This window comes from Erithacus rubecula, assembly GCF_903797595.1.
Source record: "Erithacus rubecula genome assembly, chromosome: 12".
NCBI classification, from domain to species: Eukaryota; Metazoa; Chordata; class Aves; order Passeriformes; family Muscicapidae; genus Erithacus; species Erithacus rubecula.
Window position 1 is genome coordinate 17543082 of NC_136664.1, and position 15941 is coordinate 17559022.

General features: G+C 49.6%; 1 protein-coding gene across 1 annotated transcript; it reads right to left on the reverse strand.

The window, feature by feature from the left end:
* Window positions 1–134: 134 nt before the first annotated feature.
* Window positions 135–15573, reverse strand: LOC306807049 (hydrocephalus-inducing protein homolog; the record flags this gene model as incomplete). Its single annotated transcript, XM_079316302.1, has 19 exons — window positions 135–542; window positions 807–975; window positions 1472–1571; window positions 2184–2283; window positions 2967–3165; window positions 3322–3494; window positions 3600–3759; window positions 5007–5126; window positions 5364–5546; window positions 6496–6653; window positions 7084–7242; window positions 7716–8841; window positions 10417–10558; window positions 11623–11827; window positions 12130–12258; window positions 14062–14072; window positions 14366–14533; window positions 15002–15116; window positions 15451–15573. The coding sequence occupies 19 exons, from the start codon at window positions 15571–15573 to the stop codon at window positions 270–272; spliced, it is 3813 nt and encodes a 1270-aa protein (XP_079172428.1). The 3' UTR covers window positions 135–269.
* Window positions 15574–15941: the final 368 nt, after the last annotated feature.

The following is a 15941-nucleotide window of genomic DNA, read 5'->3' on the forward strand; positions in this document are numbered from 1 at the left end:
AGATGCATCTGTCATGCCGAGCTCCCCTGCCTTTCTCGGAGGCCAAAGCCATTCCTCCCCACAGAGGAAAGCCTTCCTGCCCCGATGGCTCCCAGAAAGCAGCCTGCAGCCCCCAGTGCTGCACAGAGCAGCTCTATCACCAGCTTCATACTACACATGGGGATACCGAGGTGCTTTCTTGCTCCCTCTCCCCAAGGCAGGGATGCAGATGGACGACAACCCAGGTCTCCTGGCTGCCTGCCACATGCCAGCCACGGGGTGGTGCCTCCTCAGAAAGGAAGGGTGGTGCAGGGCTTCTTGTACCTTTTGATTTCCAAGGCAGATGAATCCTTGGGTGCTCGCTGGATGCGAAATCTGAAGTTGAGCATGCCTTTGTTCTCCAGCACGACAATCTGGGTCTTCTTGGTGTCCTTGATCAAAGCCCCAAAGTTGATGGGTGAGGCAGGCTCAATACTGAACTTGCTGTACACAGCGTTTGCAGACACCCTCACTGGGATGGTGGCGACAGTCTGGCCTCCTTTCCCAGACCTGGCATCCATCACCTGCGTCCACAGGAAGGGGTGATAAACGCAGCAAAGAGGCCAGCCTCTACCCCAGTCCCCAGCCTCCACTCCAGGCCTCCATCAGTTTACCCCTCCCTGTTTAAGGACCTCCTCCAGAGTCAGATCCTCAGCTCCACTTAGGAAGCCTCCCAATGGTTTTGAAAGACTTTGTGTACGTAGGAGAGAGGATTGTCCAGTTCAAGCCCTCCTTCCTGTTTATGCTCCCAAAACGCCGTGTGATAACAGAGCCTGGCCCAGGCTCACCTGGCAGTACAGGATGGGTCTGTTCTTGAGGAGCATCTCCCTTGTGGGGTGGAAGAGCATCTCAACATTCGTACCAGTCTGGGAGGCAACCAGAGTGCCCGATTGAGGCTCAATAGTGAAGTGGGATGCCACGTCTTGCATCCTGGAACCTGCACCCTTCAGTATGAAACTGAAGGGCAGAAAGGGAAGGAATGGAGACCTCTGCAGTTAAAAGTATAAGTGCCACTAGTGCAGTCAAGACTTTGCATAGGACCAGAAAAAAAAAAAAGAAAAGGGAGCATCCAATTCTGCTCAGGGACTCCTGGATCTTGACAGAGAGTGCAAATAATCATGAGGTTCGTGCAAGAAACCTTTAGAGTGAAATTTTTCATTCACTCCTTTACAGAGTCTCAGAGAGAGAAAGGAGGTGACCATCAAAGAAAGGCAATGAATCTCAGCATTTCAGTGGTAGAAATTTCTGAGGCTCTCCTTTGGGTTCCTGCTGAGTTGTAAAGAACTGCTGGCTTGTGGCTGGATTCTCTGGTAAAATAGTTGAGATTAGAGAGCCGAGGTTTTGTATTTACCAGGAGGTAGCCAGCATGGAAACAGGTTCTAGCCATTGAAAGAGGGAGAAGGCAGGACTAGGGAAGCGGAAGCAATGCTCATTGCCTGGCAGCTGGACTCACCGGTACCCAATGTTGTATATCCCTTTGTTCTTTAGAGTAAGGACTTTCTTCACATTTTCCAGGACATTAATAGTTCCAAATTCCAAGCTTCCATCTGGACCTGCAGAAAACCCACAGAAGGTCAAACATGGTATTTGTGAGTTGCTGCAGAATGCACGAGGTCATAAGGTACATGGAGGTCTTGGCACAAAACCCCTTTCAGCAAGTATCTGAAAGTGTTGAAAATGTTTTCTTGAAAGTGTTTTCCAGCTACTTGTCTGCCCTTTCTCACTCAAAATATCTGCAGGCTTAGTACCTAAGGAGCTTGGCTTCCATTTCCTTGCTTCCAAGCACAAAACCAATTACTTTATATGCTGTGCTAGGCCTGTGGCAGTTGCCAACTGCCTGTTCACCTCACTGTTGATTCAAAGCCCCCAAATCCAACCTGCACATGAAGCTGCACACTTCAAATTCCAGAGGGGAGAGACTTAAAGCTGTCAGTGCCCTGACAATGTTTTATTCTATGCACTTTGCAGGGTATGTGCTTACATATTCATCCCATCCCACCCCATCCCATCCCATCCCATCCCATCCCATCCCATCCCATCCCATCCCATCCCATCCCATCCCATCCCATCCCATCCCATCCCATCCCATCCCATCGCTTTGGTTGCCCACCTCCCAAGGTAATGCAGTGCATCTGCACTGCTTTGTTTGGGAGCCATCCACTGACCTTCAGGCATGTCAATGTTCAGAGCAACATCATAGACCTCTGCAGAGATTTCGATGTTTTCAGCCTGAACAATTCCCAGGACGTTTTCTGTATCTGAAACCTGAGGCAGCAAGAAACAAGCATTGTTCAGATGATTCTTTTGGCAGACAGCCTGTAAGTCCTTGTCTCTGCTGGCTGCTTCCTCTATGGCCTCCCTGGCTTCACAAGTGTTGGTTCACTGCCAAGCTTTGTTAAACTGTTCACCTCATGAGCTGCCCCAGTGGGATTCTGCTGCAGTAAAAAACCCTATCAACCCAAATCTGAGCTCATCTGAGCTCTACAGCAGGGAATGCTGCTGCTAAAGCATCCTTGAGAGGCACAGGGATGTTAGAACAACCATGAGAAGTGTGAGGTGTCTCAGAGCAGATGGCATTGACAGCCCTCTCCAATCACCTGGCACCCTCTCTGAAACACAGCCCCTAAAGCATGGGGAACAAAATCCCAGGGGGAGAGTTTGTTGCACTATGCAAGAGGTTCATACAGATTCCAGGAGAAATGTAGAGATAAGCCTGCAGTCTGTACAACCAAACAACAACCTCCAACCATTCACAGGGACAAGGTGCTTGTGGAACTGGCTCTGGATGCAGTGCCTGGTTATCTGGGGGGCTGTGGATGCACTGCATGTCCTGGCAAACACTGTGTAGAGGCAGAGGCTGCCTCTACACCCTTGTGTCTGTCAGGTGCAGCTCTTCCTGACTGTCCCTAAGAGCACAGGGCTGCAGGGCAGGGCACAGTCCCTCTCACCTCTAGTCGGAGGATCTTCCCAAAGAGACCAGTCTTCTCAGCCCTGAAATTCAGTGTCACTTCAAACTCTGAGCGGGGATCAATGGTGCCATTATCTTGTGATAAGGAGAAGGCCTCAACAGTGTCATCCAGCCCACTGAACTGCCAGGCCATGGGCAGCAGGTTGTCATTTCTCAGGACCAAGGTCCTGCTGTCAATCCTGCAGAGACAGGAAAGCACTTGGCATTACCTGCTGGATGGTCACACCAGCCTCACCACTGAATGCAACTCAAAGCAGCTCCATCCATGTCCTGGAAACCAGAGTCACACATTTTATCTTTGGCACAAGTCTTAGAGTGCTTGTGGGATGACTGACCCGTGCAGAAGCATCTTGTCAAAAGACAGCTCCCGGGGGCTGATCTCCAGCTTCACCTGCACCCCATGGCAGCACAGGCTGAAGACTACTGGCTCTGGGTTCTTCTCAATGCAGCAGATGAGTCTGTCTTCCAGGAAGCCATAGAAAGTGGGGAATGCCCAAATGGTCAGCTCCTGGACCCAGCACCAGAGAAAGAAATAGAAACAGCACTGCGTGTGAGCAGGAGGACCAGCTTCTGGGCACTTCCACAGTGCCTGCCTTACCTGCCCTTCTCCTACCTGCTTCTCCTCTGGTTTCAGGGTCATGTTGGGAGGGTACAAGAAGAACGTGTCTGCTTCCCCATCAATCTCAAAGCAGAACTGGACCTCTATATCCATGGGGGAGTTGTTGAGGATGGTTATACTCTCCCTGTTGCCACGATGGTTCTGGGCCTTGTACCTGTCCACAAAAGGGGAAAAGGCTGCAGAGGAGACTGTTGCCTTTGCCACATGTTGAGGAGAGCACCCTGTACTCTCCAGTGGTGCTGGAAGACCCAGTTCTAACAAACAAGTGAGGGAAATGCATCTCAGCCAGGGGCATTGACGTGTGCTCATCCTTGCCTTACTTTGATGCCTTCCCCTGACTTGGTGCCTCCACCCCAGAAGCCTGATGATGCTCAGGCCACTTCAAGAGTTTTTAATACAACATAAACTCAAAAGTGCCTAGACAAACAACAGCACGCCAGGCACACAGGTTCTTTCCCCTTCTTTCTTGGGGTGTCTCCCCTGCAGGGTATAAAGAAAGGCTTTTGGATAAAGACTTTAGCTAATCTCTTTCAAAAAAATCATGAAACTGCTTTGGATTTCATGGGTTAGCTGAAAGTCTGAGAAGGAAATATAAACTATCAATTCACAAGAGGAAATAAGAAAAGATAACAAATGACCCTCCTCTCAGGTGTGGAAATTACTTTGGAGTGAAAGGGTTAAAGACGAAAACAGAAATCACAGACCATCCATCAACCTGGCTAAAGATTCTATGTTTTCTTGAACTATTTCTATTTAATTTCCTTGGGTTTCCAAAATAGACCTAGCCCTCCAGAGCTCTCATGGAGATAAGAACTTAATGTTAAATATTATTAAAAAACAAGTGACAGTAAAAGTAGAAATACACAATAGCTTCAATGACAATGTGTTTAGGCAGACTTTATCCAGCAGTGAGGATGCAATGTCATTACAGGAAAATGTAATTCCTGCTGTACATTCCCCCGACACCCACTGGCAGGTCAACCATAAAATCTTATTAATAATTACAGAGGAATGAAAGGTTTACAAAACCATCTATAGAATAATTGCTCGATCAGACTACCTGCAGAGCTCAAAGCACTTTAAAAACCACTACAAAGTTCATTTCCTATGGGGGGAAGCTGAGATGTGGAGGGGGACAGAAGCTGTCCAAGTCACCTTTGGACTGGCAGCAGCATGTGACTCTGGCCACCAAGGCGGCCACCAAGGCACCCACCGGGCAGGCAGAGCAGCTCCTCCAAGGCTCATTAGCCTCTTATCTGCTCAGGTTCACACATCTGTGGTCCTTCAAAGCCACGTGTCTCCCAGGACTCTGCTGGGGACTGCCCTGGACAGTGCCACCAGGACAGCAAGTCTCTTCCAAGCGTGTCCAGAAAAGTACAAGGCCCTGCAGGGAGCACATACCACTCTCTTGATTTCCCACACAGCAGAGGTCCAAAATGGAATTGCTTTGTGCTCTCAACATATTCCTTGAAGATGATTTCATCTGCCTCCATGGTCTCCCTCCACTGTGGAAACACCAGCCTGGGCAGAGAAAGTGGGGAAGAAGGAGCTATGAGCTGCTCTAAGTAGGATATGTAGTCAGAAAACCATAACCCTTCCTGGTGGCTGAGGTACCATCTGCCTTCCCAGCTCCCAGCAGAGGAAGAGATGCTGGGTGATCTCAGGCAGCAGGGTCTGCCCAGGCCAGAAGCCCCACGGGCAGCCCTGGCTGTGAGTTCAGGGGCAGCAGTGTGGGAGGCTGCCAGGGGCCAGCCTTACCGTGGGTTCTGGCTGATGCTGGGGTACAGGCCGGTGCCACTGCAGGGCAGCTCGTACTGCCGCTTTGACTCCACCAGCTCAAACCTCAGTGTCTGCTCAAACTGCCCCGGCCTTTTGGTGGAGAAGTGGACCTTCAGTTGCACCTCCCCGTGGCTAGGCACTATCCACCGGTACCGCTTCAGCCTGGCAATTAAAGAGGAGGCTTCAGACATTGCTGAGGAGCAAATGGAACAAGGAGGGTGCACTGGCCATCCCACGGAGGCACTGGCACAGGGTCACTGTGCAGCTGGGGATGATGGACTGTTGGAATCAGTGAGTTCGGGGATTCTCTGAATCCCTCAAGGAGGAATCAAGATGCAGAGATGGAATTAAAGCCTTTGGATGGACTGAAGTATATTAAGCCACTTACACATAAACAGAAGTAAGTCAGTAAGTTTTAAGTAGGAGCTGTAGTGCTTTTAGTAAGTAAAAGGTCTCAAATGCCACGGTAGCAGTGAGTGTTCTAGTGAAGGTTGAAATATACCGATATCTTCAGTAGAGGCTCCAGGTCCACAGTTGTAGACAGGACTTAGACATAATAGAGCTATAGTAAGAATATTGTTTACATTTCTTAAATACAGTAAGATAGGAGGTATGCATAGTTTATACGTAACATAGAGTGCTAAGAAATTAGGATTCTAATAGGTTGAGGAGTGGTGGTCTGAGCTTGCATCTTAGCTTGTTGAGAAAACCCTGTATAAGAGTTAGTATTAGGGAGAGTTAGTGCTTTTGCCTTTTGCCTTTCTTGCCCCTCTGCTTTGCTGCCATTGCTTTTAGAGCCGTCAACACCCGAGAAGAAGACAGGAGCTGCCGCACCGACATCGGCCCCATCGGGACCTTCAGGAACAGCCTGTGCTTTAACTTGGGATTCTCAACTAAACTTAGTAAGGACTTTGATGTCTGTGATGGTGCCTTGGAGACTGATGTGCTTCTGCAATAAATAACCTTTTTAGCAACTATTAGCTGCTTGCTTTTTTAGAGAATTACTCTATGAAGTTTATGCCTAGAGCACTGGAGGTCATAACCTCACAATGAACCTTGCTTGGCAAGAGGACCAAGGAACAGAGGCATCACCTCCTCCTGTGTGGCTCACCGGAGAAGTTCTGTGGGGATTGAGACTCTTTTCAGGGCACTTTTGGATCTTGTTGCAAAGGAATCCTGGGGACTTTCTGTTCTGTGTGTGAAGATCTGGCTCTCCATTAGAGAGTTGTATCTGCTGGCAGAACTGCCCTTCACATCTAGGGTCTTGGCCTAAGGGGAGAGAGAAAAGGGAGGGAGAGGTGAGCCCTGAGACATCTCCATCCTGAAAAGCTAAGTTGGGGTTTGTTAACCAATGGAAGAGAGAATAAATAAAAAAGTCCACCTGCCCAGGTACTGGGTCTTCCTTATTAGTGTATGTTTTACCCAGGACAACCCTTGTCACTCAGGACCCTCTCCTGAAAGGAAGCTTATGGTTTTAAGTAAGTGATTTTTTCCCTTGCCTTATGGAACTGCTCTATCTCCTGCAGAGCTGTCTCTTTCGTCCCATCCCTGACAGAAAGGAAACCTGCAGACCCGGGGCCCCACCACATCCTCACTACCTCTCCACAATGATCCTTCTCCATCCAACCTGCCCAAGTGCCCCCAGCTAGCCTGGTCCCTGCCCTGGCACCTTCAGTGCCAGCAGCACTGGAGCACCCACCAGATGGTGTTCCATAGCAGCACCATCTGGTGCAGCGATGGTGAAGGGCTTCACACGCTCTGCAGAGCCCAGCCGCTCCTCTGGGTAGTCGACTATGGAGAGGACAGCAGCAGGGGGAAGGGGAGGCCCTTCAGGATGCAGTCCCAGATATCTCAGCATCTAAAACACATGAGAAAATCCTGTTTATACTTCTGTCGCCTTCATCGTCTTTAAAGGCACTGAGCTTTTGGCAGTCAGATTTTCAATTTATATGAAGTACAAGTGCTTTGTTATGCCCAGTGGGGTGAGCTGGCTCCAGAGCAGAGGCAAGAGCTACAAGCAGGACGGGGAGAGAAGCTCTCCCAAGGTGACTCAGCTGAAGAAAACCATGAGCTGCCCTGTCCTGGGACCATTTATAATGATTTCCAAGCTGGGAAACTCTGAACAGATGGGATATTTGTACACAGAGCACTCCCACTTTCTGCCCACTGAGGGATGGTGATAAGCCCCCATCCACACAGATGCTACAGAGTCATTGTGGAACATCATCAGGGGCCTGGACAAGGCTCTGTGCCATTATCACCTGGGGGGACACAATGCTCCAGGGCCCAAGACCACAGCAAGCTCAAAATCTGAACCTTGCCAGGTTTTACCTCGTCTTTCGTTGGCAGCCTCTCATCCCTCAGGATCTCCCTAATCATGTCCTTTGGATTTGTGACCTGGATGTCCAGGCATGGTATCCCGACGTACTCGTCTCTGACTGCCTCTTCTGCAACTTCGCTTTGTGTCTCCAGCCGAGATGGCTGAAGACTCCTCTGGCCTCCACTTTTTTTTTCAGGCTTCTTCTCCACCTTCTTCTGAGGCTTATTGGTCCTCTGACCTTTGTTTTCACCTGAAAGCTGGGATGTGCTTCCGTTTTGGATCACAGGTAACTGCACAGTACCCTGAACCCTGTCAAAGTAGGTGAAAACCTGTGCGACGTCCTGCTGCGATGACTCATAGATCTGAAACCTCTGGATCAAGTTTTTATGCATCTCAGCTGGGTACTCTGGGATTTCAGCTTCCTCCTTGTCAGGGGCTTTGGTTTCCCCCTTCCCAGGGGCTCTGCTATCCCCCTTCATTGGGGCTTTGGGTTCCCTTTTCTCTGGGGATTTGGGTTGCCCCTTCTCTGGGGTTTTAGGTTCCCCCTTCTTTGGGGCTTTGGGCTCCCCCTTCTCTGGGGGTTCAGTTTCCTCCTTTTCTGGGGATTCAGTTTCCTCCTTGTCTGTGATTTCCCAGATCTTTTGGGCTTTGTATGTACGTTCTTCTAGGATTTTGGTTTCCTCCTCTAGGATTTCAGTTATCTCATCCTCTAGGATTTCGTTTATCGCATCCTCTAGCATTTTGTTTATCTCATCCTCTAGGTCTTTGGGCTCCCCAAAGTTCTCTGGGGCATTGGTTTCCTTCTTCTCTTGGGATTTGGTTTCCATCCTCCCTGGAGATTTGATTTCCTTCTTCTCTGGGATTTTGTTTTCCTTCTTCTCCAGGGCTTTGGTTTCCTTCTTATCTGGAGACTTGGTTTTCTTCTCTGGGGATTTTATTTCCTTATTCCCCGGGATTTTGGTTTCCTTCTTCTCTGGGGCTTTGGTTTCCTTCTTTTCTGGTTTTGGAGGCTGCTTCCCCTTCCTTTCCTTCTTCTGCCTCTCTTCCTCCTTTCGCCTCTCTTCCTCCTTTTGCCTCTCCTCCTCCTCTAAGGCTTTTGCCTCCTCCTCAAGCTTTTGAGCCAGCTCCTTCCGCTCCCTTCAGCAAACAAAACAGAAAACATCTCTGAGAGTCACCACCACAAACCCGGGCTCACTCACTTTAGCTCACTCTATTCTTTGACCCTGAGGCTAGGCATAACTATGAGACTGTTTTCCTGACTTTTCCTCAACCACAGAGGTTGGGAACATCCCAAGTGAATTGTGGAAGGGGACCTCCAAGACCAGTCAAACCTAAGCCTTGCCATCATAAGGTCTCAACTGTGCAACCTCCCTCTTAAGGCACACCCAGACACCTCCAGCCCACATCCCAAGGTGATCCACCAACTCTCTGCACTGATGCCTGAATATGCCCTTCATTTCTTAATTTCCCAGTTTAAACCACATCACAAATTGCTAACATCTGCTTGTCTCTCCTACAATTCTTACTCCATTCATTCAGCTCCCTTCTCCCTGGGCATAGCCTGTTCCTTAATGAGAATAATCCTATCATTCAGAAAGCAAAGGCTGTAGGAACTCCTCTCCAGCAAGACAGGCTCTTGTCAGCCAGATTTCCTGCCAGAACCCCACTGTGACCAAGGCAAACTAGTGCTATCTGCCATGGAAATGATTTGAAGCAGCCTTGTCTGTCTCCTCCCCTTGAAACCAACTTCAGCCTGAGCTGAACAAAGCCCTGATACACAGGCTTGCTTTAAGCAGCCTCACCTCCCAGCTCCACACTCTTCCTGTGTGTCCTGAGCTGGGCTGCCTGGCTGGAGCAGAGCTTGCCTACATCTGCAGCTGCAGGGGAGCCCAAAGCACATGAGCTTTTATGGGTGGTGTCCCACCACAAGGAGAATCCTGGCAGATCAGCATTGCAAGGACTTTATCTGTGGCAGGATCGGTACCCAAACCAAGGGTTTATCTGTGCCCCACACCTGCCCATACCACAATCCTACTGTTTTGGTGAAGAAGAGAGATGATGAAGAAAGTGCAAATCAACATCATAGATTTAAGGACGCTTCTACAGGCAGTGCCAAGGCAAGCCCAGAGCCCAGCTCCCTGCAGGCAGCATCTAAACCAGAAGGGCTCACCATTAAAATAGAGAAGATGTTCTGTCTCAACAAAAGAAGGTCCTTCCTCTCTTGGGAGCCAGGGAGCTAAGACTGGCCATCCCTGCATTTCTTCTGGCCTTTGCTATCAAACACCTCTGAGCTCAGAGCCCTTGGAGCAGGGAAACCCTCCAGGGACACTACCCTTGTGGAGACCCAGAAAGGCATTCCCAATTAGAGAAGCCAAAGCAAGCCCTGTGCCCTCTCCCTGTCAGTCAGCCTTTCAGTCACTCCTACTCTGCTCCTCTCTTGGCCTTCTCACCCTAACCCCACCCTTGGACACCCCTGTCCCCTGGCAATTGGTCCCTAAGGATTTCCCGCCTGCTTATCCCTTGACAAAACCTGAACCCCCCCACAAGCCTTTCACCTTTGTTCCCTGAACTCTGGACGATGCAGACCTGTGGCTGAAATAAACATCTCTGTAAAACCCTTACAAAGGCCCTTCCTGCTCCTTTACTCACCTTCACCCCAAGTAACTACTAGATGCAAAACTCTGAGCAGTAACCCATGGAAGGCTTACTCACCTCTCCCTCTGTAGATGCTTCCTTCTCAGTATTATTTTATCCACTAGAGCTTTCTTCTCCCCAGGGAGTGCACAATACTTATCCTCATCCATTTTCAAGACACGTTCCATGTTCCTCTGAAAAACTTTTTTCTGCTGCAGTTCTTTAGCACAAACCAGAAGAGAAACCGTGAGTGACTACAAGCAGAGCTGGGTGCTCTGGGTCAGCTGCAAGGATTCACAGCTTTTCCCAACCCAGCTTATCATATCAGGAGATGTTGGGAGCTCATATCCCTGCTCCAAAATTCAGACAATCACCCAAACTATGGCTGGGCAGTGAGTTCCTGTGCTTTGCCTGTCTTAAGCACACCAAGGCTGAGGACAGTCATTTGTTACTGAGATACAGCAGCTTGGACTTGTGCCCAAGCTTTAATGTTAGAGATTAGGGTGAGTCTTAAAACCTCAGATCTCCTGCAACTCTGAGTTCTGGTTACACTCGTAAGAGCCCGCCTGACCAGTATTCCAGGTCATGCAACCATCACTGAAGAGAGGTTGTACCATAAACCTCAACCTTGGGAGGTATTTGCTCAAGTTGTGTTGAACCCAGACAAAAGTTCCAAAATGAGATTGCCTGTGTTAATACCTCATACATATTCCTAACCCTCATATCCGAGTTAATTATCACCACTCCCAATTCCTAGAGTGTTCTCCCTTCCTTGTATCCCCATTGGCCCTCAGCTGATGCAATGTTCCACTCAACCTAACTCATTGGACCCTACCTTCCTTTACTCAACCTCTGCACCACTTTCCCTTGTACCCATTGGACCCTAACCTCCACTCCACCCCCTCTCTTGCCCCATATTTATGCCCTGGACCTCCCTTCATCTTGGTCTTCAACCACTGGCTCCTAAAGAAACCTGGTCCCCTTGGTTATTATATTTCGAGTTTTGGGCCTCATCTCACATTTACTTTCATTATTATTGAAGTGTTTCATGTTGCTAAGTCATGGTCATCGTACCGCTCTTCTTTTATTTTTGCCACTTTTCCTTAATATCTGCGAACCCTTAAAAGGATTGTCAAGGACTACCCTCAATCCCAATATACACTGAGGCAGAAGGTGGAAAGATTAATAAAAACATTTCTTACAAGCTCTGCTGCAAACCCAGATACACAGAGATAAGGTTGAGGGCTTGAGAAAAAAGGTTTGAGAGGAAGGGAGATATCTCACCTTCCTTCTCTCTTTTAGCTTTCCTCCTCTTTCTTTCATTTTCTTCCTTGGTTATCCAAGCAGCACAATCCTGATGCAGGTTCACAATGTAGATATGATGACAATTCTTGACAGCTTTGAGTAGACAGAGCAGAGAAGATTCCAGGCTACTTGCAAAGAGGTTCTCCAAGCCATCAAAGACCACTCCCTTGTTGCAGTCTTCACGCTGGGAATAAAGGGAGGAGTAAGTCAGCCATTGCATGCAGGGGGATCGCAGCTGGACAATAAACCCAGATGTCACAGGGCACCAGCTATCCTTGTTCCAAGGGCATTAGCTAAGACCAGCTTGGATCTGTCCTTAGGCTTTGCTAACCAAGAGCATCTGCAGCTTCCCCCAGGGTTCCCTGCATGCAGTCCAGGATCTTCCAAATCTTCCAACAGCACATACAGACCTCCTCCTCTCCAAGTTGTACCTCACTGACTGTCTCTCTGGAGCAGGAATGAGTCCTTTTCCCCCACCCCACACACCTTCAGCCTCTCACAGAGGATGTCCACCAGCAGGTCCTCGGGCAGCACACAGCTCAAGCAGTTCAGCTCTTCCCCATTACTGCTGATGATGTTCAGCTGCTGCGGCACAGGAGCCGTGGAAACTGTGAACTGTAATGTGGACCATTGTAAGGAAAAAATCACGGCGGAAAGCCCTGAACAACTCCCGATACTGGGCTTGGAGCTGGGGTTCCTCACTAGTGGAGACTAGAACAACCCTATGGTGCAGCTTGGGGGGCTCCAGGAAATGGTCCTGGAGGGCCCATGCCTTGGTCAGCAGAGACCCAAGCTTGTAAGCCCCCAGTGCAGCCTCCCAGCACTGTGCTCACTGACTGCAGCCACACTAGCCAGGACTGCCCTTTGCCAGCAAACCACTGAGAACCAGTGCAGCTCCCAGCCCAAGTCATACCCAGCCTATCAGCTGGGCTTGGCACTATGGACCCACATACCAGGCCTGGCTGATGCAGCCCCTGCCCATCTCAAAGACAATGCAAAGCTCCCAGGCATCAACCAGGGCAGATCATGCTTACCTTCACTGGCTCCTTTATCTTTTGTGCTGAAGGAATCTTGCCTTTGGCATTCTTCTTGTTGTTTTTTTCCCCAGAGGCTTGTTTATTCTTGCTCTGAGCACTGAGCTGAGAGTTTCTACCTGCATAGGGCACAGATGGTTCAGGGGGGCTTTGAAAAGCAATTAGGCACCTTTCCCCACAATGGGCACAACCTTGGGCCCTGGAAGGAACATGGCACTTTTCCCCCAGTCTGCTGGGCACTGACAACACTGTTTCCCCAAAGCAGCTCCTTCCCCGCTTCTCTTACCAGCATGGTAAAGCATGCCATCCCATACTTGATTTGAAAGCCAGCACTACTATGTCCCTCCTAACAACTGTGCAAGCAGGTGACACTGCTTACACAGCAGTTCCCCTAGAGATCAAGCCAAAGATTGGTCCTCCAGGACCATTTTTCCATTCACTGCACCCATCCTGCATTCTCATATGGAGACGTGCAGTCCTACCCCACCTGCATCACCTGCCTCCACTGAAGCTAAATCATCCTTGTGGGAAAACCCCGGCTGGGACCCAGACTCTTCTTCCTTCCACCAGCTCCCAACCCAGCCAGGTGCAAAATGCATGAGCAATGCAAAACTTCTGCCTGCACCGAGCCAGGTCTGCCTTACCCTGCAGAGCTCAGGGCACCAACTGCCCAGTAAGTTTCATTAAAGTCACATGGGGAACAGCCTAACATGCACAAGCTGTGTACCCTGACAGTGGGCACAGGTGAATCTCTGGAGGAAAGAGCTCATCCTGTAGCATGTCTCTCATTGGAAATGCCTCTGGGAGGCTGTCCTTCCCTTCCTCTCGTTTGCAAGGTTACACTCATAGTCAGTCTCCTCATGCTTAATGAGCCACTTCAGAAGCTTTTTCCTTGTCAAAGTGGGCAGCAGTTCTGCCTGCTGCCCATGAGGAGCAAGCTTGATTCAGCTTAGAGGAAATATAAAATATTTAGGAAACAGACAGATGTGCTTCACCCCTCCAAAAAAACACAAACATGTGCAAGAATGGCAGCAAAGGGGCTATAAAAGAACCCTTGACTGAGCCCTTAAAATTGATTTCCTTTTTCTTTAGACAAGCCAGAGATGCACTTCACCCATGAGACCTAAGGACTATAAAAAACTGCTGCTTTGAGTAAGCAGAAGTGGACAGTCATGGTGGGTTTCTCAAGCACTGGCATCTGGGTCCAGCATTTCTCCTTACCAGCATTACCTTCATCCTCAGCTTTCAGCTCCATGGCAGCCTTGGTGCAAAGCTCCCGGGCCTGGCACCCTGCTTGGCTCTGATCACTGGCGATCGCCTCTTTCACCACAGTGTCAATGGACAAGTGAGCAGTGCCATAATAGTGACACAGGGCCGCCGCTACCTCTGTCTTTCCTGAGAGAGAGGAGGATTGCTTGGTGACACGTGCATATGAGGCCTTACAGGGATAGGCCCTGGAAAAATCTCAAGATTTCAAACTTAAAAGGTCAGTGGGAAAGCAAGTGTCCCTCTGGGGAGGCCGTGAGGGAGGCAGATGGAGAGTGGGTACAAGTTCTGAATTCTGGAGCCAAGAAGATCAACTCTACCTCCTGTTCAGCTGAGGACTTTGCCTTAAGCACCATGATCCACCAGGATGTGCTCCTCCTGCCTGCCCCTCTCCCTGCAGCCCAGGGCTGCAGCTCACATACCTGCCCGGGGTGGTCCATGGACAATAAGAACAATCCTCCTGTCCTGCTGTGCTTCACGCCTCTCCAAAGATGGGTCAATGCCCAGGTGGCGCATGACAGCCCAAGAGACAGGATTCCCAGTCACTTCCACCATGGGCTTAGGAAAGACTGTGACAGCCCTGTCATATGCTGCAAATGCAGAGGGAAAAGTCAGCCTCCCACCTTCCTTTGATCCTCATCATCCTTCCCATCTCCTCAGATCCCAGGAAAGGAGACTTGGTGAAAGCAACATGAGCTTGTTCTTTTGTTGCTAGGAAGGTGCAAATATAAAAGAGCCAGTGATATTAGACCTGGTCCTACTGGCTGAAGAACTCATGCAATTTTAGTCTTTGTGGCTAAGGGACACAAGGGAATATCCTGGTTATTTCCCCAGTCTATGGCAGGCAGATTAGAGCTTTGGTTACACTCAGGTTTCATAGACGATGACACAGCCCTTCACCCAAGAGTTCCTCCACCAAGATGGGGAACAGGCAGCTGCTAAAAGCATGGGCTTTCCCTGGAGAACAAGGTGACAGAGAGTTCAGGGTGTATGGGCTGGACTCCCTGCTGTGACCGCAGGCAAGACAGACACCACCAAACCCTCAATGCTTTTCTGACCTGGTGCTGCCTTGTCCATGGCCTCAGCCTCAGCTGTGGCCTTGGCCTCTGCCATGGCCTTGAGCTCTGCCCGTTGAGCCTTCGGCCTCTTCTGTGCTTCATAATGCTCCAGCACCTCGGGGGCAGCGTCCCACCCACGGCACGTGGAGGCATTAGAAAGTTCTTTTGGTACTCAGACCCCACTGCCATCCTCAGCATCTATGCAGTTAGGGAAGAGAAATCATACACAAGATTCCTTTTCCTACTCTCATCACACATACTCAACAAACCCATTTTCTGTCTCCTTCCTTCCTCCCAACAACAGAAACTACCTAAGTCCACCCACAGCACATCAGCGGATTTGGCTTTGCCCTGGGGATTGCCTCTATCTCCCTGGCACAAGCCTAGGAATGCTGGAGTGCTGTGAAACTTGGGCAGCATGTACATGGGGACCAGACCTGCCTTCTCACCTTCTCCTCCTCAAGGTACTGCTCATCAAAATCCAGAGAGTAAAACTCAACAGGGAAGTTACATGGGTTCTTCACCACCACTGTGGCCTCTAACCCATTGCTGTTCACCAGCACCCATCCCATCTTTAGTACTGGGGGGGCGAACTCCAACCGTGGCTCCAGACCTTGTCCTGAGAGGTGCAGCTTTAAGTGATGTCTGCTCCCACAAATGTTAAGCTGCAGCTCATTCTTGTAAGACCTCTGGAAAAAAGTGCAGAAAACTTATCCCATGTAACAGGACCCCAAATACAGGGCTTGCCCCAAGGTCAGGGTGTTATCAGTCCCTCTAAGGTGAATGGAAATCAGATATTTATTTACAATAGATACTACAGCATCTGTGTCCTGGGTCTGAGTAACTGGGATGAATCCTGGTGTGCACTGTAACCAGGTATTTGGGTATCAGATGGATGTACGTGGACTGTCAGGGTTTAACCTAGTCATGCAGGAGTGCA